The sequence below is a fragment of the Zootoca vivipara genome, chromosome 2 (genome assembly GCF_965207765.1).
Source record: "Zootoca vivipara chromosome 2, rZooViv2.hap1.1, whole genome shotgun sequence".
In the NCBI taxonomy this organism is placed as follows: Eukaryota; Metazoa; Chordata; class Lepidosauria; order Squamata; family Lacertidae; genus Zootoca; species Zootoca vivipara.
In genome coordinates, this window is record NC_142584.1 from 37,275,037 (window position 1) to 37,301,924 (window position 26,888).

General features: G+C 44.9%; 1 protein-coding gene across 2 annotated transcripts; it reads right to left on the bottom strand.

The window, feature by feature from the left end:
• Positions 1-1,570: 1,570 nt before the first annotated feature.
• Positions 1,571-22,678, bottom strand: TEKT3 (tektin 3). Of its 2 annotated transcripts, none has more exons than XM_035107964.3 (8): positions 22,521-22,678; positions 18,162-18,785; positions 17,094-17,177; positions 12,578-12,648; positions 10,280-10,423; positions 8,414-8,636; positions 6,103-6,257; positions 1,571-2,632 (listed from the first exon to the last, which is right to left on the bottom strand). In XM_035107964.3, exons 2-8 carry the CDS (start codon positions 18,738-18,740, stop codon positions 2,416-2,418), a joined length of 1,473 nt encoding a protein of 490 aa, XP_034963855.1. In that variant the 5' UTR covers positions 18,741-18,785; positions 22,521-22,678; the 3' UTR covers positions 1,571-2,415. The 2 variants fall into 2 exon arrangements, with proteins under 2 accessions (XP_034963855.1, XP_034963857.1); XM_035107966.3 differs by having other exon boundaries at positions 22,238-22,668.
• Positions 22,679-26,888: the final 4,210 nt, after the last annotated feature.

Sequence of the window (26,888 nt, forward strand, 5' to 3'; positions counted from 1 at the left end):
AGGAGATCCAACTGCTGGTGCAAAAGGTCACCAAGAATAATTACTTCCTGTTTGGACCTGCTGTCCCGATACGACACTCTGCCAAGATGCAAAAATTGTGGGACAAGATCTGGCCAAGGGCAGAGCTTTGGCATGGCGCCAGAGGGACAACAAGAAGCAATAAACAACAGAGGCGCCCTCAGACTAGACAACTAAATAAACATTTGCGGCTGTTCTAGGGTTTGAGCTTGGTAATCCCATTGAAAAGAAAAACCACCTGAGATTTCAGCCAAGAAGTGGAAAAGCAGAAATGTGTACGTACAGGGAAATGTGTTTACTCAATGCAGTGGGCAATGGGAACCCAACTACTCCATCCTTGGCCCCAAGTCACTTACTGTATAGATAGATAAGACAGATACAGGACTTTTTATTCCAGTCAGAACTCATTGGAACTCAGTTCCAGCACCTCTCAGTTGAGCACCATGGTCATTATAAGAGAACATGGGAGGCATTCATAGTAAGTTGGCACCCCTTTTTCTAGAATAGCACTAGGTAGACATGTTGTTGGACATATTGTGGCAAGTGGTGCCCACAGAAAAGAGCCCAGTATATGCAGGTGTAACAACATGTGAGCTGTTTGAATTTTCTCAGCAAGGAAGAACTGACTTACTGATAACCCAACAGAACCTAGCTACTTTGCAATGACAGCAGTCTTCAGAATGCTATAGGTAAAGGTAAAGGTACCCCTGACCATTCGGTCCAGTCATGACCGACTCTGGGGTTGCGCGCTCATCTCACATTATTGGCCGAGGGAGCCAGCGTATAGTTTCCAGGTCATGTGGCCAGCATGACAAAGCCACTTCTGGCAAACCAGAACAGCACACGGAAACGCCGTTTACCTTCCTGCTGTAGCGGTTCCTACGGTATTTATCTACTTGCATTTTGACGTGCTTTCGAACTGCTAGGTTGGCAGGAGCTGGGACTGAGCAACGGGAGCTCACCCCGTCACAGGGACTCGAACCGCCGACCTTCTGATCAGCAAGCCCTAGGCTCAGTGGTTTAACCCACAGCGCCACCTGGGTCCCTTTCAGAATGCTATACTGTACTCATTAAAGGCCCATTTGGGAATCAATGGATTTGTTGGTGATTTCTAATTACAGAGGGTGGATTTATAAGCGGAAACCTTGAAGTTTAAAATGTATCTATCCAAATCCACCAAAATAACTCTGGCTGCACTCTCCAAACGAGCTGGGCTTGCAAGCTCATATGGAAAGGGCTTACTGTGTTTAAAATAGGACGGGTCAGTCTGTTATATCTTCAGCTCCCTTCCGAGATGCCTCATTGTTTATGCCAACCATAGTAAGTGCAAAATGTTTCCATGAGGAACCAAGTTGATGTTTGGCTAAATTTACCTTGGTGCCCGTGCTGATGAGCTGCTGGGTATCATCAGTCACTGAAGCACATGCTTCTGCTGTGTGGTGGTGGCACACAGACAGTGTTATAACAGTACTATACCAGACATGCAGAAATTTCTTTAGAATGAGGAAAATGATGAAGATAAACATAGACATAAAAGTCTGATAGCTTAGGATGGTATATATTGGGAAGTTTCTTTATTTGGTGCCACATCATTCATGCTTATCTTTCCATGTACCTAAAAATACAAAATGAGTATCAGCACCTAATGACACTAACTGCTAAATATTGTCATACAGCTTTGTGCCATCCACCGCATTCAAATAAAACAAAGGAATGTTGCAATTTGAGATGCCTAAAATTTTAGGCTGAGATGACAAGAATAAGATCTGGCTCTAACTGTCTGGTCCAGGAGCTTGGGCAGCATCACACACATGCAAAATAATCAGATAATCAGTGTTCAGGATCCATCATTTGCTTGGGTGGAGAAAAGCAGGGGACATAAGGCTGGATTCAGTCTCCCTTCCTCAGTCCACTCCATGAACAGACAATTGGCAGTCCTGAATACTAGCAGACTAGTTTCAGGATCAAGCTCTCAACTCAAGGAAAGAGGCACACAGTTGCCCTTATGCACACGCTTTTCTTTGTATTTGATCAGGGCATAAGGCACAATCCTATGCTCACTTACTCGGGAGTAAGCTTCATTGAACTCATTGGGACTTACTTCAAAGTAAAAGCATGCATTGGATTGGGCTGCATGACATAGGCCGCCCACAATAAACGTTGTGTGCATGCAGATCCCATAAAGGAGAGAACATCAGTATAGAAAACAGGGAAGACACATCAAATAGAAGATGTAGCTAGATTCATGTGCAGAGCATGCTTTAATAAATGAAAATATAGTCATAACTTCAAAAATAAACAACTCAAAATTTCATAAAAGTGCAACAGAGCAAACCTCCCCTAGACATACCTCTTTAGTAATTTCCCCCCCAAAAAACTCACACAATGTCTTGAAGGTTATGAATATCCCACCAGCCTCAGTGTGTTGGGGAAGGTCTTCCTCATCCCCATGCATTTCTCCTGGTCAATGAAGAGTGTATTTGCTTTGACAGCTAGGTCATGTTCTAGATTGGCTTTGGTGTGAACCAGTGCCTGGAGCGTATCTTCTGCATCTCTTAGCCTCTGCTGAAGGTCCTGGATGGTGTCGTCAATTTCATACACTTCGTTCACAAGGCTGCATGGAACATGAGACAGAATGTTAGCAAGTTCTCCACTTTCCATTTTTCTAGGGAGTCCTCCTTCCATGTTTCTAGCCACACTGGTACCCTCCAGATGTTGGACTCCAAATCCCCAATCAGCATGGCCAGTGGTCAGGGATGATAGCTGTAATTCAACAACACCTGGAGGGGTTGGCTCAGGCATCCCCAAACTGCGGCCCTCCAGATGTTTTGGCCTACAACTCCCATGATCCCTAGCTAACAGGACCAGTGGTCAGGGAAGATGGGAATTGTAGCCCAAAACATCTGGCGGGCCAAAGTTTGGGGATGCCTGGGTTGGCTAGTGAATCTTCCGCCTGCTTCTTGGTGGCATTCAATACACAATAAAATAGTTGTGATTTCCTTGCTCAGGATAGTGCTCAGCAGGCTCTCTTTCCATTAGGGAGCGAGCACAGTACTTTTTAGCAAAGTAGTAAATAGTCCTTTCCCCCATGAAATGAGCAAGACAAAACTTTAGAGTGAATTATGGAATAAGTCCATGCGACAGGCTGTACCACTTAGCGGGGAAAGAAAAAAAAGAAAGAATGGAAAACTGTGGTTTCCTGTTCTCATTTTGGCATTCTGGTTTGTCAGTGTGTTTTTTTATGGGGTTCACATTCTTCTGACAACTAATGTAAGTAGGCAAAACCCAGCAGAATTCACAAATTAAAGAGTGGTGAATAAATGAAAGGTAAATAAAAGCACTTGGTGTGCCAAGGGGGCACTCTAAGGTGAGGCCCATTTGTTTCCAGTTAGTGAAACTTAGAATACCAATGTTGGTTTAGACGAACAATCCATTTAGCCCTGTTTCCTGTCTCCAGCTGTGGCCGGTCCAAGGAGGTCAGAGGAAATGTGCAAGAAGAAACAGTCGTTCTTTGTTACTGCTATATAAGATAGAACCAGCTGATCTAGAATTCATTCACAATACCTAACCAGTCAGAAAGCCAGGATAACCTGAATATGCGCTTGCATCTTCTGGCTCTGGGTTAGATCCACAATAAGTTAGATGCCCACAGGCCTCACTTGAATCAACTAAGGAAGTTAAAATAACAACAACAACAACAACAACAACAACAACAACAACAACAACAACAACAACTTATTATTTATACCCCGCCCATCTGACTGAGTTTCCCCAGCCACTCTGGGTGGTTTCCAACAGAACAGAACATTAAAATGCTATAATTTATTAAACATTAAAAGCTTCCCTAAACAGGGCTGCCTTCAGATGTCATCTAAAAGTCTGGTAGTTGTTTTTTCTCTTTGACATCTGGTGGGAGGGAGTTCCACAGGGCGGGTGCCACTACCGAGAAGGCCCTCTGCCTGGTTCCCTGTAACTTGGCTTCTCATAGTGAGAGAACCACCAGAAGGCCCTCAACACTGGACCTCAGTGTCCGGGCAGAATGATGGGGTGGAGACGCTTCTTCAGGTATACTGGCCGTTTAGGGCTTTAAAGGTCAGCACCAACACTTTGAATTGTGCTCGGAAACGTACTGGGAGCCTCTGTAGGTCTTTCGAGACCGGTGTTATGTGGTCTTGGTGGCTGCTCCCAGTCTTTGCAACTAGAAGAGCAACTCTAGGAAGGGTTAGGGAAGTGCAGAGGTGTTAAGGTAGGGGATTCCCCCCCCCCTTTTGCTGCATCAGCTCCAGCAGTGTTGTTCCATTTGGAGCTGTGCAGAGGGGTAACTGCACAGCATCTTAACCACTTAGCCATCAAAATAGAGGGAAGAAGGTGGAATTGCAGCCTTAGACAGGATCTAACCCTACGTGTCTCCCTACATGTATAACTGTATACTTTATACCTGAAGGTAAACTGTATACCCAGACACTGAGATCCAGCACCGAGGGCCTTCTGGTGGTTCCCTCATTGCGAGAAGTGAGGTTACAGGGAACCAGACAGAGGGCCTTCTCTGTAGTGGTACCCGCCCTGTGGAACGCCCTCCCAGCAGATGTCAAGGCAATAAGCAACTATTTTACTTTTAGAAGACAACTGAAGGCGGCCCTGTTTAGGGAAGTTTTTAATGTTTGATGCTGTACTGTTTTTAATATTCGTTTGGAAGCCACCCAGAGTGGCTGGGGAAACCCAGCCAGATGGGCGGGATATAAATAAGAAATTATTACTATTACTATTATTATTTACATCAATTCCAGAGTTTGGGTCTGATTAATATCTTCCTGGCCTGTGCACACACACACACACACAAAAGCATGTGGTGAAATAGACCAGGCATAGGCAAACTCGGCCCTCCATAAGTTTTGGGACTACAACTCCCATCATCCCTGACCACTGGTCCTGTTAGCTAGGGATGATGGGAGTTGTAGTCCCAAAACATCTGAAGGGCTGAGTTTGCCTATGCCTGAAATAGACAATTAAGTTCAGAGGACTAGTTGTATTTGCTGGCTGAATTAATGGCAAGTGAAGATATAAGGGATAATTTAGGTGACATACAAGTGCATATAACAAAAAGAAAAGCTACAAAATCACGGGTGTGGAAAAGCCTAAGCACCGCTCTCAGTCTCTACCATTGATCCAGTTCCAGTCATGTATCTCCCCAGAAGCAGAATTTACTGCTTAAAGCAAGGGTTATTGGTGCAACACTGCATGAAATTACATGCATTACATCCTGTTTGGCCCTGGACCAAACTGGACTTCTGCAGGAAAATATGCTGGCTCTCACAGATGATGTGAGTAAATATACTCCTCCATCATCTGTCCAAGAGGATTCATAGTTTCTAGAAAACAAACACAAAACAATCTAGAATTTTAATTCTTAGCAATAGGACCCATCTTGTGTGAAGAGATGTGTGATTGAAGTTCCTGTTGATATTGGTGAGCACTGACAACACCTTGAACATTGCACGGCAGGGAACAGTCATAACGGCCCAAGACCACACCGGAGCAGATGGAGAATTTGTTTCAGTGCTCTGTTTCCAGCAGAGGAAGAAGGAAACCATTCCAACAAGTTTCCTGAGAAGGTACAAAGGCCTTGTGGAAGGTCATTGCACTGTTTCCATAAGCCCAGGGAGCTAATTCATCTGCAGATGATTTATGAATGCGCTTCATCCACATGTGTGGCTGGGCCCTTTATGCCTCTAGGCGTAAAAGACTGTAGACATCAAAGGAGAGGTGATAGGGCTGGTTACTCAAGAGAGGGACTGCAGCCCACTGGCAGAGCACATGCTCTGCATGCAGGATACCACAAGTTTAGTCCCTGGGGCTTGCAGATAAAAGGATGAAGTGATGGGAAAGATCTCTTGGAGCACCACTGTCTGTCAGAAGATACGATACTGGGTAAGATGAACAATTTGCCTGTACTGCAGTATGTGGCCGATTCCTATGTTCCTATTTTCAAAGGGCATGGAAGGCTGTAGCAATTTATGAGACTCATCAAACAGCACCACATTCCCGCCTTCCCCACAATGAAGCAAGATGGCTGCCTTTGCTTACCGTAATTGGGCAGAGTCCCGGCAGAGTTCTATGTTGGGTCTACGTAAGCGCTCATCCAGACGTGTTTGGGCAACCATCAAGGAACACCCTTTGTCCTTGATGGCCTTACGAAGTGCTTCTATAGTCATCTCTGTCTCAAAGATTTCTTGTAGAGTCTGCAGGTTGGAGGAATAAGGGGGTTGAAAACCCAACAACAAATGTCTTCCTGTCTTAAATACAGAATGTACATTAGTAGAGATTTCCCCACACTGCATTTATTATTATTATTATTATTATTATTATTATTATTATTATTATTATTATTATTGCACTTCTGTAATAAAACCAGAATCCATCCAGAAGCTGGTGTGTTGACTCAATAGAGTTCCCCAGATTTAGTGTAGTGACTCATTGACTCAATGGTCTTCCATCTGAAAGCCCCTTGAATAACTCTCTAAAAGCAGTGGATCCCCAAGAATAATGATACTCATCTCAAGAAAGATACAACATAGAACAGTCTGCCCCAATCTGTTGTCCTCAATACAAATCTGAGGTTCTGCACCCCCCAAACAAAAATCCTGGCTATGACTATAGCTTGGAGATGAGTTCTTTTGAGGACAGAGTGAAAGAATATGGCATGTTTAGCTGACCAGAAAGAAGACTGGGGAACAAGAAAAAACAAATATTGCGCTTCTCAGGAAAGGATGAAAGAGAAGATTTATGTTGAACATCCAAGAATAAATTTTTAATTGCAATAACAGATTTACTATGGAAAAAGTTGCCTGGAGAGACTATGGATTCTTCAACACTGGAGGTTTAAAAACAAATTTTCCCCTCCTTCTACTCTCCCACAACCCCCATGTTGTGGGGCAGGAGTTCCTCTTCAAGGCATGAGTTTAGCTGAACTCTCTATGGACTCTTTCCAGCTCTATGTTTCTGAGATTAAACAATCTAATTACTGTAGAAAAGTCACATCAATTCATTATCTCACTTTGCCCACTCAAGGGAAAAAGGGAGGACCTTCACCAAGTGTTGCTGTCTCCCTTTAAATATATTTTCAGCATGCAGCTGTCAGAGTCCATCTGGATCAGGCCAATGGCCCATCTAGTCCAGCATCCTGTTCTCACAGTAGCCAAAAACATGCATGTTGGAAGCCCACAAGCAAGACACAAGCATAAGAGTCCTCTCCTGCTGTTGTCAATCAGCAACTGGGATACTGCGTCCAACAGTGGAGATAAACCATAGACACAATGACTATCAACCATTGATAGCCTTATCATCCCTCAAATTGTCCGAGTCCCTTTCAAAGCCATCTAAGTTGGTGGTCGTCGTCCCTATTTATTGTGGGAGCAAGATCCACAATTTAACTACAGTATAAGAATGTACCATTTGGTTGCCCCTGCCAATACAGAGAGCCAGAAGATTACAGAACTCCTCAACAGACTGGATAATACTCCTTTCTGTTCCAGAAAACGTTGTTTTTTATAGTGAAATTCAAGTAATAAAAATGCAATCCTCTGCATGTCTAAGCCCCATTGAGTTTAATGGGACTTGCTCCCAGGTAAGTGTACATTTAACCCAGCACCATACATCCCACCCCCCTCCAGACAACAATTTTATTCCCAGAACAACCCTGTGAGTCTGACAACTAGTGAATGACTAAACACCACCCATTGAGCTTCATGGCTGAGTTGGGATTTTAACCCAGATCTTCCCAATTCTACACTCACAACACCACACTCAAATGCTGCCTTAATCCATTAGCGGTAAATAGGACACAAAACATAAATCCATTTGAAACATGCCTTATAAAGTAAGCAGGAATCATGTTGATGTTTTGGAGGGGTAGTGGTGGAAAGGTTGGATTTAGTCTTCTTACTCCCCACCCAAAATTGTTCGGTACAATTTTAGCTTATTGTTCAGGGCTACGCATCTGCAGCCCTAGCTACCGTGTGCATACCATTGCACAGGTGTGTGGGGTGCCTTGTGAAGGCATCATGCAATTGCTAAGCAATTTTTTGTGCTTTCACTGCTGGGCACATAGAATCAAGGATTTGTAGCAGATCTGCAGGAGGTTGGAGAAGGCTGTGGTGTGTGCCACAAGCTGATAGGAGGCACAAGGAAGAGCAACAATAGCCAATCACATGCAGTCTTGGTGTCGGATTTGGACTCCCCACCAACTCTAGCCAACATAGCCAACAGTTTTGGATGGCTTGAGCTGTAGTCCAGCAACATCTGGGGGGCACAACATTGTCTGGGCTCCAGGCAACTCCTTCAAGGAGGCAACAGAAGGCAGTTAACCCCAAACCGAAAGCTTAGAAATTAATCCCACCTTAGCCAGATGGGCCTGGATCTTGTTTTTGGCATCAGCCGTTTCAGAGATGCGGTTGGTAAAGGCGACATTAGCTCTGTTAAATGCGTTCCACATCTCATTGGCAGTCGTCACAAGCAGCGTTTCAATATCATCCCTGAGTTTGCTGGAGGCAGCCCGCTCGCTCTGGGAGCGCATAATGTTATCATCAGTAAACTTGGCCCAGGATTCTGGCACAGAAATCCTGGGAAAGCACAAAAAGAGACAAACAAAAGAGTTTGTACACATCGTTTGCATGGGGCTTCCTGAAATAATAAAGCCTGGAGGATACAGAAGGAATACCAGCTACATTTGCAATATATTGCCTGTTTTAACATTTCCACGAGTACTATTTGGACTTTCGTTTTTTTAAAAAAAACAAGTGTAATTGCTTTTAAGTCGATTTTTCTGGATGCTAATTCTGGAGCATCTTTCTAGATTACTTGTGGAATTCAGGGTGGGAAATAGGGAGGGAAAGGGGTTCAAATTAAGAAAAAACAGAAGCCAGAAACACTAACATTGCATTTGTGTCTCCATTCCATTTCCCCTCCCACCCACTTTTTGCCTCCACACCCACAACAGCCAGCCAGCATTCTGTGGCTACTGAGAAGGCTCAGTTTTTATTGGGCTGCTTGAGGTTTTCTTCACCTCCCACCTTAGCTTCCACCCCACCCTTCTGCAAACCTGGGGCTATCCCAAACCTACTGATACCTCCCGTCTTCTGCATGGATTGTGCCATACGCAACAGCACTTACAGCCTGATCTTTGGAAATAAGAGTGAATAACAGATGATTGCTTAGGGCAGCTCAGTTGGTTAGAGCATGGTGCTGATAACACCAAGGTTGCAGGTTCAATCCCTGTAAGGGACAGCTGCATATAATAATAATAATAATAATAATAATAATAATAATAATAATAATAATAATAATTTATTATTTATACCCCGCCCATCTGGCCGGGTTCCCCCAGCCACTCTGGGCGGCTTCCAACAAAACAGAAATTCTAAAATACAGAGATCCATCAAACATTAAAATACAGAAATCCATCAAACATTAAAAGCTTCCCTAAACAGGGCTGCCTTGAGATGCCTTCTAAAGGTCTGGTAATTGTTGTTCTCTTTGACCTCTTCCTGGGTTAAACCAGATGATCCTCAGGGTCCCTTCCAACTCGACAGTTCTATGCTCCCAGACCAGTTTGGGGCTCAAACACACATGTGCTATCATCTGTATCAGGTGATGATCTTCATGGATGAGGCAGCAGAGGAAACCTGACATCACCCAATGTCAGCTGTAGCACAATATTTGTTTCTGCTGGCGTACCTTCTGCCATACCCGTCAACTCCCAGACTGAAAAATCCGGGATCAGCAGTGGCGCGGCACCAGAAGTCGCTTCTACGCATGTCTGGACATGCGTAGAAGTGACTTCCGGTGCCGCTCTGCCCAATTTTTGAAAATCTGGGGGAATTATGGGACATTTTGCCATTCGGGACAACAGCGGGAAACAACTTTAAAAATGGGGGTTTCTCGCAAAAAACGGGAGACTTGGCAGGTATGCCTTCTGCAGCTAGATCTGGTGCTTGTACACCAATCTCCAGGCAATGGCAGTGGAAGGGGGTGCAGGAGTGCGGCCCACCCCACCCTGGGTATCAACCTTGAGGGGGGGTGACATTGCCATGCTGCCCCCCCTGGGATGCTTGCTGCGGGCGCCCCCGCCGTGCTCGCCAAGCCACCCCCGTGGGACGCTCGCCCCACCCCATGGGTGACTTGCCCCACCCCCAGGCACACAGCATGTGCGCCGCTCCAGGTTCCGGAGCAGCTAGCTCCGCCTCTGGCTCCAGGTGATACTTACGTGGCGTCAACTCGCTCGACGCCTCGATAAAAGGAAATGCCATCAGATGTGTTCCTGAGATGGTGGCACTTGTCATCAATTCGTTGAGCTGCTTGCTTGTCACTCAGGTCTTTCTCCAGTTCATGCTGGGCTGCCCTATTGGCTCTGCAATAAAATGGGTCAAAAGATGCTCAAGGATTACGCCTCGAGGGAAAAGAACCTGAGTAGTTACAACATAAATACCCCCCCCCCCCCGAGACCACCTTCTCAACCTTCTATTTCCCCTTCTTGACAATGGTAAGATGTTCAGTTTTAAATCCTTACTTCATATTTATGGCATTCCTATGATAAATAACTCCAGTATTGTATTGGCAGATCTGACTGCATATATCATCATCATCATGTGTACTAGGGCACAAGCCAGAGGTTATCATCCTGGCCTCACACCATGCATTCATCTTCTGTAGAGATGGCACATTTTGCACTTGGAACATAGATATGGTTTTTGCTATAGACAATAAATCTTCTGCAAAGAAGTTAACATCCCATGCAGTATCTGAATGGTCAGAGACTGACCATCCAGGCAGAAGAACTTAAGACGATTCCATACTTTATTACTAGGGCTGAGCCAAAGAAGCATATTGCTCGCTTTGAAGTGGCTTTATGGCAAGGGTGTGGAACTTTCTTGAGACTGAGGACCACTTTCCCTTCTGGGGGCCACATGCCCGTGGGTGGGTGTGGCCGAAGGTTGACAGAGCAATGAATGTAAATGTTACCTTTGTGCAGTAGGCTGCTATCTTTATACTCGGCCTTATCTGTCCTCCATCCAGGGAAGCAAGAAGCATTATCAGAGATCAAGGATACATACAAGCCAGGAAGAAGTGCTCCAGGTGGGTGCAAAAGTCGGTCAGTAGGGGTGGGTGGCTGAGGAGGGGTGGGGGGACTAGGTGGGGGGACTCCAGAAGGCAAGATAGAGAGGCTTGGAGGTCTGCATTCACCCTCACAGACCCGAGGCTTCCCTCTCCCCCTGTTTTACATCATCATACAGCCAAACATTTCAATTCCTCCGAAGTGCCAGTTTCATACCAAAGTTGCATGTGGGTGGATATTTGGCACAGAGGAAATTGCAAATGCTGCAACAAGGACAAGCACACATGTGATGTGCATACACACATGTACCCACTGTGTACACACATCTAGCAACCCTGGCCTAATCAGCTTTTCAGCATAAGTGTGTGGGGTGTCTGCATAATATGTGTTTGCCATGAAAACCACTAATCCAACACTCCAGATGACGTGAATTTTTGAATTAGAAAATGTTGTACTTTGTAGGCTAAATAGATAGTTAAAACTTGTTGTCTAATTTTATGGTATCTATACCATTTTTTAAAATGTGGGCCTGATGAAGGAGAACATCAGCTGCTTTATATTGAACTAAAACAAGCTTCAATAATCTGGATGGGAGACAACTGGGACTCCCACCTAGGAGCAGGATATGAATATTTTTAAAAAATCAGTATTTTTGCGCTTCACTTTTTTCAACAGTAACCATAATTGGGAATGTTGAAAAGCAGTTCACTTTAGCAACGAGAGGCAGATGTCTCTTGTAAAACATAACAAGTTCAGTATATGTGGGGAGACATCTGGATCAAATCTGTGCACTGCTATCAGGATAGCTCTTTGGGCTGTTGGAGATTATTTATTGTCCTGATGTCCCTTGCCTTTCTCTCTGCTATATCTATCCCTTCTGACTGGCTGGATTCAGACATCATGCAAAACTAAGCTTAGTGTGATGATTACAAGCCTGTGAGCCCTGGGTTTGTGCATCCCCCCCTTCCCCTCTGGCACAGCTACATGGAAGAGATGAAAAGCTTCTACTTCCATTAAACAGTTAAGTGTTATGTCTGAACCCTAAAACTGTGGTTAATATTCACTATGGTTAATGGAACCAAGCCAGCTTTGTAAACCATAGTTTGATGTTCTTTTAGTTCCCTGTTCCTATAAGGTGGTATGCACACTGGATTTGGCAAGCTGTTCTCCCACAGGGAATTTCCATTATCCCCTTAGGTAAAAGGCCAACTTCCAGGGTCCTCTTTAATCTTGCACATCTGCCTTTTAGTATGTATGTTTAGAAGGCAATTTTGTAACTCTCCTAGACATTTGGTTTCTTTCTGGTCTTGTTGAATGAAAAGGCCAAGAAGCATATCGGAGACATTTCTCCCCCTCAAGTTGCACTACAGGGAAAACAGATGAGGTGCTTGCATCAAAATTTGTTTTTAAAGATCTTTTGAGGAAGGTGGAGATTAAAAATTTCCTTACGCAAGTTGGGCCGCTGTCTTGCCCAGGTAGCTTCTCAGTCTCTCTTGGCATGATAGGATGACGTCAACCTCCTGATCAAGTTACAATAGGAAAAAATCCTGTCAACATTTCCCTTGATTAATGAAGGATAATGTGAATTATAGTTTTAAAAACCACTCCTTTATGGCCTCCTCAAGCATTGGAAGAAAAATGCAATTCAAGATGGTGAGTAGTTTGCCATTCTATTAGTATGGGAGTAGTCAATGTTGCGCCCTCCAGTTGTTGCTGGAATACAAAACTGTATCATCACTGGCCATTGGGCATACTAGCTGAGCAACTGGGAGCTGGAGTCCAGCAACATCTGCAGGGCATCACATTGGCTATCCCTGTTCCAGTAAAACAGTAAGTGTCCTCTCTTTTAATATTGTTTGGAAAGGACCAATGAAAATTCCCTTCTATTTGTTGGGTCAGATTGGTAGGTGGGCACTGCAGGGATTCATGTTTTGGAATTCCCTTCTGCAAGAGCCTCAATTTGCAGACTGGTAATACGAGGCCTTCTTAAGACCATTGCATGCTCAGAATAACTTGAGTCATCAGAAGTATTCTTTCAGACTGGACAGCCGTTCCCCTCTTGATATTTGCAATAACTGACTAGGTAACGGTAAAGGGACCCCTGGAAGTTAAGTCCAGTCGCGAATGACTCTGGGGCTGCGGTGCTCATCTCGCTTTACAGACCGAGGGAGCCAGCATTTGTCCACTCTGCAGACAGTTTTTCTGGATCATGTAGCCAGCATGACTAAGCCGCTTCTGGTGCCACGGAACACTGACACCAGAGCAGCGCACGGAAATGCCATTTACCTTCCCGCCAGAGGTACCTATTAATCTACTTGCACTTTTGGGCATGCTTCCGAATTGCTACGTTGGCAGCAGCTGGGACAGTGCAGCAGGAACTCACTCCATTGCGGGGATTCGAACCGCCGACCTTCTGATCAGCAAGCCCAAGGCTCCGTGGTTTAGACCACAGCGCCACCCGTGTCCCTTATAATAACTGACTAGAGCTTTATAATCTTAACTCTTGCCATCTTTAATTTCTTTTCACCCTTTACATTGTATAACAATTGCATTTCATTATATACCGGTATTATATCTCTGAGCATACATGTTGTAAGTTGCTTTGAGAAGCTTGGCAGAAATTCAACATATAAATTAAGGCTAGTAATTTTAATGCTAATGTGGCAAGACAGATGGGCCATTTGCTATCTGTTCATACAGAAGGCTTCGTCCCCAAACAGGAGTGATGAAAGTGATTCTGCTTCTCATTTTTAATTCATTGGGCATAGCCAATTTCTTGACTGTGCAAAGAAATCCAAACTTTAACCAATCCAGGGTTTGTTACAAAAGGTGAATGAGGAAAGTAGCCTATAGATCCTTCCTGAGCAGTGGTGGTTAGTACAGGGTAGAGAACCTTGCACACATGCTTCTTCCTTTACTATCCACTTAAGAACATATGAGGGACCCAGGTGGCGCTGTGGTTAAACCACTGAGCCTAGGGCTTGCTGATCAGAAGGTCGGCGGTTCGAATCCCTGTGACGGAGTGAGCTCCCGTTGCTTGGTCCCAGCTCCTGCCAACCTAGCAGTTCGGAAGCACATTAAAATGCAAGTAGATAAATAGGAACCGCTACAGCGGGAAGGTAAACGGTGTTTCCATGTGCTGCTCTGGTTTGCCAGCAGCGGCTTTGTCATGCTGGCCACATGACCTGGAAGCTATACGCCGGCTCCCTTGGCCAATAATGCGAGATGAGCGCGCAACCCCAGAGTCGGTCACGACTGGACCTAATGGTCATAAGAACATATGAACAGTCCTTATGTAGGATCAGGCCATTGGCCCATCTAGTCCAGCATCCTATTTTTACAGCAGCTAACCAGATGCTCCCAGGAAACCTGCAAGCAAGACCTGAGTGCAGCAGTACTCTCCCTTTCTGTGGTTTCTAGCACCTGGTAAGGTAAAGGGACCCCTGATCGTTAGGTCCAGTTGTGGACAATTCTGGGGTTGCGGCGCTCATCTTGCTTTACTGGCCGAGGAAGCCAGCGTACAGCTTCTGGGTCATGTGGCCAGCATGACTAAGCCACTTCTAGCGAACCAGAGCAGCGCACGGAAACGCCGTTTACCTTCCCGGCGGAGCGGTACCCATTTATCTACTTGCACTTTGACGTGCTTTCGAACTGCTAGGTTGGCACCTGGTAGTTAGAAGCATACTGCTTGCAACATTGGGAGTAGAACCATCATCATGGTTAGTAGCCTTTGGTAGCCTTATTGTCTATGAATTTGTCGAACCCTCTTTTGTCTGTGACAGATTCTCAGCAAACCAGAATCAATTTTGCTTAGCTTTGGTTTCCAGAAACACATCTAATGCCTGAAGCTCTCCTGATACCCGCATGCCTTGGCTCTGGCAAATGAAGAAACAGGCAGCTCCCAAGGACTGGATTTTTCCATGTGGCGCTCCCTATTGGAAACTCCTTATTTCCTTTGGATGACAGCATCCTCCAGATAGCTTATGGCATCCAGCTGTGCTGTAGGTTACTTGCTTTCATGAGCTAATAAGCACCTTGGAAGAAATGACAGTAGGGCTTGGCCGGTGCTTTTTCTAAGGGAACACAATTTGTGCTCTGGACAGAGTGGCAGGAACATTGATGGCTTGGAAATGGACATTGGAATGGGCTGGTGCTGCTGTTATTGACGTAAGTGTGAAATCTTCCATTGATGATCATGGGAGTTGACGCAGGATTTTAAAATAACATTGTGAGAAAGGACTCTGCATTGCCCAATTACCTTTCTTGCCGGGAAATGTTGTGATGAAGCAAGCACCATGCAGAAGACCTGAAGCACCTCAATAGTCAGCAGGGGTGGGCCAGAACTGAGCTACAGTACATTGAAAAGTTCCTGATCCAGAATCTGAGCTCAATGCTCTTCAGCAGGGCTAGCACTGTATGCATGTGTGTTCGAGGGGAATCAGTAATTTGAGGACAAATCTTTATCAGAGACCACAGGGGAAAGATGTCACATTCTTCACATATGAGGAAGAAAACACAAGATAAGCAGACAGTTCATGTGGCAAGGAACACTAGTTGTAGTGGATGAAGAAGTAAACACTGGAGAGAAGGCAGGGCAAATACAGGAAGACTAAGAGGCAGGATGTACCATGGAAAGCAAGGCTGGGAGGCACATCCAGGTTAGCACTGATAAATACAAAATTGTTCTTGGGAAACTTCCTGCCTGATATGGCTCCAGCCAGGTTCCTAAATACTGTCCAGGAACTACTGGAAGAACAAAAATAAATCACAGACAGGCCGCTGCTGAACTGATTCAGATGGTGGACTTTGCTGTCGTCCATTTCCAGACTAGTTGCCCCTCTACTAGAAATATATTTCAACACGCAGCACTATAGCAATATACTCGCTGTGCATTTATCCCTTGTAATAGGATGGACACTTATTTCCATGCTTATTTCTCATATGACGCCGCTCCTCAAGTTTCAATGGCTGAGGTCAATGTGTATCAGTTTGAAAGCTTGATGTAGATATTCCTGGATTTTTTTTATTCTGTACCTGCTCCTGACTCTGAAGACAAGCATTTATGTGAAGTACAGTGGTACCTCTACTTACGAATAACTCTACTTACGAATGTTTCTACTTACGAATGGAGCTCTTGGATGCGGTTTAGATAGGATTTTTTCTACTTACGAATTTTTAGATAGGGTTGCTTCTACTTACGAATTTTTTCTCCCAATACATTCCTATGGGATTCGATTTACAAATTTTTTCGACTTATGAATGTGTGTTTGGAACACATTAAATTTGTAAGTAGGGGTACCACTGTATACTGAAATGCTCCTCCTCTCGGCCACAGTATGGTTTACAACTGGAGAAAGAGATGACAAGGACAGCACCGTGCAGACCCAGTGCCGGATTTACATAGAAGCTAAACAAGCTATAGTTTAGGACCCCCAAAAAAATTAAAGAAAAAAAAACTGGATGTACATTTCCAAAATGTAGGATAAAAACAAATAAAATGGCTTTAGATACCCATTAGGTCCATAAATTACCATACAGCATATATTCAACACAAAAAAACCAGTGACAATTTGTTGTTGACAAAGGACAGCTGGACATATAAAGGGCCCCATTACCTTCAGTAGCTTAGGGCCTCATCAAACCTAAATCTGGCACTGTGCAGACCACATCTAAGACTCTGAGAACTCCCCTGTGTTAAAGGTCAGGGTGCAAACCAGGTGTGGGGAACCTGTAGTTCTCTGGAGATGCTGCTGGACCACAACTCCCATCATATGTGATCACTAGCCATGGTGGCCAGAGCTGATGGGAACTGGAGGTCCAATGACATCTCATGGAACAAAGTCTTCCTAACCCTGCTATAAACAAACACCTGCATATATGTTCAAAGCTACTTACTATACAACATACCACTAGCCCAAAGTTAAAAACTACAAATTTCATGTTACGTACTGAACGGGCAACTCACTGTCATTAGTTGTTTTTCCACATCATCATGAACGAGGTCAATGCCCATCCTCTTCTCTCGGTGAAGCAGACATTCCTGGGCTACCTGTTTGACATTACAGGGGGGGGGGAATGGTGAAAGTTATCTTTCTTCATTTTTAACATGTAAAGTGGTATAAAGTAGTATGTTATGGAATAAAACAAGAACAGGGTCTGGTGACTTCTGTTTCAGTGTATCTGAAGAAGTGTGCATGCACACAAAAGCTCATACCTATGACAAACTTAGTTGGTCTCTAAGGTGCTACTGGAAGGATTTTTGTATTTTGTTTTGACTGCGTCAGACCAACACGGCTACCTACCTATAACTAGTAACTTATTTATTACACCTTGCCCATCTGACTAGGTTGACCCAGCCACTCTGGACAGCTTCCAACAAAATATAAAGGAGCACAAAAAATACATTAAACATTAAAAAGCTTCCAGAAACAGGGCTGCCTTCAGATGTCTATGAAATGCAGGGCTTGAACTTCAGCCCCAAAGCCCAACCATAGATGCAGTAGGACAGGCATCCCCAAACTGCGGCCTTCCAGATGTTTTGGCCTACAACTCCCATGATCCCTAGCTAACAAGACCAGCGGTCAGGGAGGATGGGAATTGTAGTCCAAAACATCTGGAGGGCCAAAGTTTGGGGGTGCCTGCAGTAGGAGTTTGAAAAGACAGGCTTCTTAAGCCTAACACAGCTCTGGTGTGCTCATTTGCTAGAAGAGATAGCATATATCAGGCATCCCCAAACTGCGGCCCTCCAGATGTTTTGGCCTACAACTCCCATGAACCCTAGCTAACAGGACCAGTGGTCGGGGAAGATGGGAATTGTAGTCCAAAACATCTGGAGGGCCAAAGTTTGGGGATGCCTAGCATATATTGATGATTTGGATTGTTGCCTAATAACATCAAATGGGTTCAGGTGAACCCTAAGCAGAGTTTTGCATGGTTGTGTTTGTATGGCCCCTAGTAGGCTGAAAGGGAGCAGGTATTACTGTTACCCCGATGGACGGGGTATAAATATAATAATCCCCATCTGCCTGTTTACCTGGAGTTGCCCTTCTGTTTCTAATATGGCTCTGTCAAGTCGTTTCTTCATATCTGAAAGAGCATTTGTCTCCCCAATCATTCCATCGATCTCGTGGTTGAGCTCTGATTTCCAAAATATGATGTCATTGACTCGTTCTCCCAGATTTCTTGTTGATTCTGTTTGGGTTTTCCTTATTTGCTGGTCCTTGTCTTGAATCATCCGGGAAGTGTCCACCCTCAGCCTCTCAGCATTGTGCCGTGATGCCTCTGACTCCTTGAAATTTGTCAGGTTGGCTCTATACCAGTCTTCAGGACTGTACCTAGTGAAGAGTGCTGTTCTGTTGGAAACATAGGGGAGCATGTTGCTTGGCGTGAGCCCTTGAGAACTCTTGGAGAAGGGGGCCAAAGTTGGACTGATAGCAGCGACTTTGTAATAGGCACTAGGTCTCCAAGGAAGGCTCAAGCTGTGGGTCAGGGCATAGTGAGGGAATCTGTTCTTATAGCTCGATGCCATGGTGCTGATGGCCGGCAGAAAATTCGAGGGCGTTGGTCTTGGATGGGCATATGTTGCCGTCAAGGTAGAGCCTACAAGCTCCATGATTGAAAGTGTCTATCCAGTCAAGTTTCCTATATCAAAGAAGAGCTAGAAAAACAAAACACATTTAATGAACACTTGTGCAGGTGGTCTAGAGAGGGTTCATGCCTATGAGTGTCTCAGCAACCATGACCCCCATATATTGCTTTTCTTACCACTATGCACCCAACTATAGCAGCATTTTGCTTGGTATAACAGAAAGTGGTACATTTCATGCAAACAACTTCTCCAAAGGGGACAAACACACCTCTGGTCCAGTCCCATTGCAGCTCTCATGGCAACAAAGTGGTCAGTCCTATGATGAACCCAATTTTAATGCAAATTCATAGAAAAATAATGGGTTAATCTGGAGAAAGAGAGCACCTCTTTTGCTTTTGGACACTGAATTAACAAGCCCACACTACTACTCTCATTAGTTGGTTTTACACCTGCCATCTTACAGACCCCACTGTAGCATGTTGTTAGACTTGTTTGTGGGAAACCCAGGTTCAAATCCCCGTTCAGCTATGAAGCTCACAAGGTGTCCTTGAACAAGTCACTTTCTTACATAGTTATCTCACTGCATCAATGGCAATGACAATAGATGCAGCAATGACAAAGGGTAAGTATTGTAGATGAGAGAATTGTGGGCAACAGGGTGGGATAAGAGAGTGCAGTTGTCAGGGACTGGGCAGAGGTGGAATGGTGGGGACTGTCTTCCAGGGAGGAGGAAGAGGAACACAGTATAGATTTACAACAGGGGGTTGAGGGAGGTCACAGCTCAAAGGCAGCTGAGGGTGAAAGTTGGAAAATCATGGGAGAGCCAGAGCAACACCTGACTGACATGCTGTCATTAGAAAGCATTCCAGACCCTCCATTTCCCAGAACCCGGCAAGCCTTAAAAGTAGGAGAGCAAAGAGCTCAAAGACAGAGGGCACTTAGCAGCACCCATAGAGGAGATGAGGAGGATGACAAATGAGGAAGTGGGAGAGATGGTGGGTGGGAATTCACTCAGGCCAACGCCATTATCCAAGAGGCTGGGTTCCAAAGTCTCTCTCTGTAAAGATTGAAATAAAAAAGGACTGTAAGAAACTTTTCCTTGTCTTTACTTTCCTGGGCAACCAGCTGGGAGCCGCTGACAGCATCCTGACTGCAGTATATGTAAGGGGAGATGGGGAGGTTTCAGGCATGTGGGATTTTATTTATTTCCCACCCTGGAATGCTGAGGTGCAGCAACCGGAGCTGCTTCTCAATTCAGAATGCTGAAGGAGATGGACCTTGTTCTTAAGGATGTCCACACATAGTTAGCTGTATTATGGGCTAATTCCTATGGTCTAATTGGTACAAAATGGATTCTCTCTCCTACAACATCTACTTTGCACAATCCATGTTCTAGAATCAAGAGAAGAGTTGGAAGGGACCCTGAGGGTCATCTGATCCCACCACCTGCAATGTAGGAATCCAGCCCACAGCCATCCCTAGGTGAGCTCAAACCACCAACCTTCCAGTTGACAGCCAGTTGCACTGGCCCATTGTGTCAAAGTGCATGTGCGGTTGTTTTCACAATCCAAGAAGTTAGACGTTTGCAAGCAAATCCCAATACAGGGACTCTTTCTGAGTAGTCTGCCTATATACCTAGCAGGGGAAACCCACTATTTATGTACATATAAATCATATGTACACCACAAATATAAATCAAGCTCTGCAATGTTGGCCCTGACTGATGGTGATGACATAGAAAAGGAAAGTCAACATAGCATAGCATAGCCAACTGTAATCTTGACCAGGTGGAGAGAGAGAGAGAGAGAGAGAATATTGTGAATAGAAATGATATGGATGTCACTGGTTTGCAACAAATATACTTAGCAAAAGAGATCACCCAAGGAGAGCTCTTTGACAGTGTCTTTTGGAAAAAACGTAATAACATTTTTGAAGTTATCTTAAAAGCTCACCTTGGAGAATATAACCACACAGAGAGATTATTGGCTCAGGTGACCGCAAGCTGACTTGAATCTATTGTCCTTTGCACTTACCTAATTGTATGCTAGTGGAAATCTAATATGCATTGCTATCTAATGTAAACACTTAGGTGTACATAATACATAATCCAGTAACAAACACAGAATAATCCATTCAGCGGAGGTAACCTTCACTTTGGTTACAAGAGTGGATTGTGGATATAGCAATGCCTCTCTAAGTTTGTCAGGCAAGGTGATGGTAATTTAAAAATATCTTCATTTTCAACCTAAATATTTCCTTCGTCATCTTTTTCTGGGTTGTCTTCCAAGCCCATAGAGGACAAATGGTTTTAACATACTCATACTGGATGAGTTCTTTATGAGAACTCGTATCACATTCCATTCTGTGCTGGCTCCTTACTGCTTCACATAAGTTAATGTGCCGTCGTGCCCTCTTTGCATTTTTCTCACATTTACTTGAGGGCTTTCCAGCAGCACACAGTTCCTTCTCTCTACAACAGCCCTCCCATACCACCTGCTAACTCCATCCTTTAAACTGGGAATGTGGAACCTGTGGCCCTCCAGTTGTTGCTCATCAGCCTCAGCCAGCATGACCAATGGTCAGAAATGATGAAAACTGGAGACTGAGGGGCTGGTCATAGGTTCCCCAGCCCTGCTTTAAATACTCCCCCAATACATTTCATCCACTGTAATTTTCCTGTTGTACCTGCTCTGTGTCATCTGCTGCCCTTTAACCTTTATCTAGTCCATTACTATTACTTCTCTTTCTCCAATATGCATTGTTTGTCCACTGGGCATGGACTGAGGAGGCTTTATGCAGAGGCTTGACAGGCATATGTCAAGAACGCTTTGATGGTGTTTCCAGCTTGGCAGGGGGTTGGACTGGATGGCCCTTGTGGTCTCTTCCAACTCTATGATTCTATGAGGATGTGTTGTTACACTGATAAAGAGTTCACCTTTTATTTTTTTACATTATTATTTTGTTACAGTATTTGGGAACAGAATGGGCTTAAGACATCTAAATAACAATAACTATATTGCTACAACTACAACTATTATTACTAAGCATGAGAGCACAACCCTACCCACTGTGCAATGGATTAATGTTTGCACTTATATTGTGCTTTGGCTGAGGCGTGATTTTTTTTTTATTTTTTTAAAGAACTCTGCTACTCTATCCCAGGCAAACTACGAAGATCTATTCATTGTCACATCCAGCAGAAGAAACAGAAGAACGTGGAGAAAGTGGCGAAGATGTTCACATGGCAGCAAGTCCTCCTCCCACCTAAGCAAATCATATTCCTTCTGTTACTTAAATCCCACACCTCTACATTTATGACACAAGCTTGACAATAAAGGTAATGAAAAGCTGTTTTCCAGCACTCCCTGCTCCCAATTAATATTACATATGTCTAGTATATCCTATTTTCCCTCCCATTGCTTTCCACACCTCTGCCCTCCCCTTTTTCACAGCATCCTTATGTAAGTGGCTCTTCTGTGGTCTGTGCAGTGGATTATTATTAATTGGTGGCTCAAGAATACCTTCTTTTGACTGCTTCTCCTGATCAGCTTCTCCATCCCTTTGCCTCACTTCCCACAGGCAGATGCATCCCCCTATCTCCAAGGAAGTCATCCTTCCTTGGAGGAAAACTGGCTCTGCACCTAAAGTGAGGCAAGCATCTTCTTTGCTCAGTGTGCAACAGCCAGGGAGCAGTGGGGCAAAGTGTCCTGCCCAGGCAGTTTGTGTGTTCTGTGAAGCTGGTGACTTCTTAGTAGACTTCTTCTTTTTCTTCTTTGCCCTACTGCTGCCAGACCTGCTACTCACCTGTCTGCAGGTTAGCTCTGAGGAAGAGAGGAGGACGGGCTGGAGGGGAGGGAGCCTCCAGTATACCCAGGCTGCTGCTCCCCAATGCCCAGGAGAAACATCTTCCTGCTCTTCCCTCCCACACAAGGCTTCTATCCCGCCCTCGCCCTTTGTGACACGCATCCTTCCAACACTTCCCATTGGTCCAAAGGAGGGTGGAAGGGAAAGGAGGGGGAGAAGCGGGGACGGGCGTCGGTCGCTAAGGACTCAATAGCTGCCTAGTAACTCTATTCCCTCTCCGGGCGGGGCGGGGCAGGGGGGCAAGGTGGGAAGGGAAGAGAGAAAGGATAGAGGGAGGGAGGGTATTTCTTGAACCTGCAGCTCTTGTCACCCGCTCATGGGGGCGCGTCTCGTTCCGCAGCAACCAGGCTCTGTGAACAACTGTCGTGCCCCGTTGGCCATCCCTACTGCCCATTTTAAATGGGGAAAGAAAAGATCGTGTGTCACCTATGTCAACAGTGTCGTCCTCCAGATATGATAGAGATCTGAGCGTATAAAGCGGGGGCGGGGCAGAGGTTAGAACATCGGCAAGTTAAAAGCGCCTGTTGTATCTTGCTATGTTCTGCAACGGTGTATACCGGGGAAGCTCGACAAAGTACTAAAAGTGTGCAGAAGGACGCCCCCGCAAGCGTGTATTGTGGGTGTCTGTTGTTGTTGTTGTTGTTGTTGTTGTTGTTGTTGTTGTTGTTGTTGTTGTTGTTTTATGCACTGTCTTTATGCTAACAGCGACACAAAGCAGTTTACAGTTAAAATAACAGCTAAAAACATGTGCGCGGGGGGAGGAGGGAACCAATCATTAAAAAATCAATTGAACATTAGAATTAAAACTACATCTATATAAGATCTATTGAAAATGTGCAGACAATCACACCAAAAACACTTCAAAGCACTTCAGCACTTCAGCAAAGGTTGGAACCTGCCAGCAGAAGAACAATAAGAAGGGAGCCAGTCTCACTTCTCTAGGGAGGGAGTTCCAAAATGTGGGAGCAGCAGCCACCGACGAGTTTGAGCTGGCCCATCAGTTTAACATTAAAAAAAATCATAATAGTTGTTTCCTATGACTACTCTGATTTTATTGTGTTTTGATTCTGTTAGTAAGCTTTAAGCCTTTACAAAAGCAGGGCTATTGATTCCTGCCCAAAGTTCCAATACCTTGGAGAAGGAGCGTAATTTCATATCCAGGGTTGGGGAGAAACTCCTTCCTCCTTTAAAGGCGCAACCAATAATCCGTCCATTTTAATGTCCTGGTCCTACGCATGTTTAGGGGAAGGGGAAAATATACATTGCAATCCCAGAGAGGCTAGTCCATTATGGCAAATGGGGCACTGCCCGACCAAACTCAGCCTGCGCTCAGCCAGCAGCCCCCACTTGCTTGCCTTCTTACTTATAACCATATAGCAGGGGCTGTTGCTGCTGGCCAGTTTCCTCCTCTAGTCTTGCTGTTGCCCATTGGGAAACTCAGCAGGGAAGGGGCATAACATAGAATTAGCCAGCTCTGCCTGCCATTGGCATTGGCTCCACTTGCTGTTGGTTTCTCTGCCTTTCACCCTACCAGCCCAAACGGTCACCAGTTGCCACTGAAATAATTGAAGTGACCACCCATACACTACTTTGGGCCCCATGATGGCGGGATCTAAATAGAAGAAAATAAATATTTATCGGTCTCCCTCGGGAGGTGGTGGACTCTCCTTCCTTGGAGGTGTTTAAGCAGAGGTCGGATGGCCATCTGTCATGGATGCTTTAGTTGAAATTCCTGCATTGCAGGGGGTTGGACTAGAGGACCCTTGGGGTCACCTCCAACTCTACAATTCTATGAAGGCTTACTCAAAAGCCCGATTGTATTCAATAGGACTTACTCCCTAGCAAGCAAGTTTAGGATTACATCCTAAATGTATCCATGTGGTACCCCAGGATTATAAGAGAGCCAGTGTGGTGTACTGGTCAGAGTGTCCAACCTAGGAGACCAGGGTTCAAATCCCCACTTGGCCATGAAGCACACTGGGTGAGCTTAGGCTAGTAACTGCCTAACCTACCTCAAAGGGCTCTTGTGGGGATTAAATGAGGAGGGGGAGAACCAGGTACATCACCTTGAGAAAAATGGTGGGGAATAATATTGTGTTTTTAATATTTGATTGGGAGCCGCCCAGAGTGGCTGGGGAAACCCAGTTAGATGGGCAGGGTATAATTATTACTATTATTATTATTATTATTGAATGAATAATGCAATACAGATTTGGGGCTTTGCTCATAAGAGCTGAATGTATGGGGTATACATTTAAAACATATCAAGGTTATTTCATCCCCAAAGTGCAAACAGAAACTAAACTAAACAAAAAATGTCACCAAAATTTGAGGCCAAACTTCAAAACGTTGCCAGGCAGCATTCCTTCTCGCTAGAGGCCTACCTCTGTGGTCTTGGCACACAAACAGACGGGAGCAACAGCATTTTGAACTCTTGCTGCTGCTGTGCAAGAACCTTGAGAGAGCGGAGATGTGCAGCTCCCTGTTTCAGGACTGCTCTATTATTAATAATGAGCTTCAGGGTTTTTATTTATTTATGTTATTCAGGGATGAAATCAAAGCTAACGTTCAGGGACGAGCCAGACGTGCAGCCCCAGCACACAGAGAGTGTCCTAGACAAGGCTTTGGCTGGCAAATCTACAAGACTTTCCCAAAGATTTACTTTGCTTGAGTGAGATTTTATTGAGAGATTATAAAACTTCTATGGCTCAGCCTCTTAAACATGTCTGGTTGGGGAGACACTTGCTCTGATATGAGACCTCCGGGTATAGGGAGGTATATAAATTCAATAAATAATAATAAGGGTTGACTTGAGAGCTGATTTGCCCACTGCTACCCATTTGAATCCCCTTGCAAATTTTGTGCACACCATTGTAATGGTGTGTTAATAGGGCTTCAGATTCAGCAGAGAGCTGCTCTGCCACATGGTAGGATCCGTTATCTTCACTGGACCACCACTTCACTAAAGCAATGGATACAGCTGTAGATAACTCATCAGGATAACTTTTTGGTATATAGATCAACCTATATATAGGGAAGTTTTTAATCTGTGATATTTGATGTATTTTAATGTTTGTGGGAAGCCACCCAGAGTGGCAGGGGAAGCCCAGCCAGATGGGTGGGGTATAAATAAATTATTATTATTATTATTATTATTATTATTATTATTATTATTATTACCAGTGACTAAGGGATGTGGGTGGTGCTGTGGTCTAAACCACAGAGCCTAGGGCTTGCCGATCAGAAGGTCGGCGGTTTGAATCCTTGCGACAGGGTGAGCTCCCGTTGCTTGGTCCCTGCTCCTGCCCACCTAGCAGTTCGAAAGCACATCAAAGTGCAAGTAGATAAATAGGTACCGCTACAGCGGGAAGGTAAACAGCGTTTCCGTGCACTGCTCTGGTTTGCCAGAAGTGGCTTAGTCATGCTGGCCACATGACCCGGAAGCTGTACGCCAGGCTCCCTCGGCCAATAAAGCGAGATGAGCGCTGCAACCCCAGAGTCGCCTGCGTCTGGACCTAACGGTCAGGGGTCCCTTTACCTTTATTTACCAGTGACTAAGCATCTTATCTGAAGTCTGGTCCTGGTGCCAAAGGGTCAAAGGACTATTCTGTAGTCTCTGACTGACTAAAGTGCACACCTGAGTGCATTGAGGGAGATGGGAGTAAAGTAACTTGCACATCCTTTGCTAGTTTTATTCGTTTACATTTATATCCCACCTTTCCTCCAAAGAGCTCAAGGTGGCATAGAGGGTTTTCTGCTCCTCCCTGTTTTTATCCTCACAATAACCATGTGAAGTAGGTTGGCTAAAAGTTAGTAGGTTGGCTGTGAACTTTATGGCTGAGTGGAAATTCAAACCCTGGTCTCCCAGGTCTTAGTCCAGCACTCTAACCACACAGCCACATTGACTCCGTTCAGCTTGTGGAATCAGTTTGGACACAGGTGTAGTTCAGTCTCAGACACAGCTCCCTGTTATTGGCAACTTTCCAGGGAACCAGATAGCAGCCTGCTTTCTACATCACCCTGCAGAGCCTCTCCTGTCTCCAGCGTAACAGCAGCACAGCAGCAAATCTCACTACGCTGCATCTGACCATTAAAAACCATCATTTCCTCACATTAATTCACCACTGGAGAAAAACCAGCAAGCTGCTCAGTTTCATCTGCAGAACAGAAACCACCCAGGCAGCTGCTGCAGGAGACAAAGCAAATACCTTTGCCTCATTATTGCACGCAGTGTAACTCTGCTATAGGTTTTGCCACATGATCCATCAAAGTTGATCCCACTCCAGCCAGGGCTGTAGAGGGGGTGGG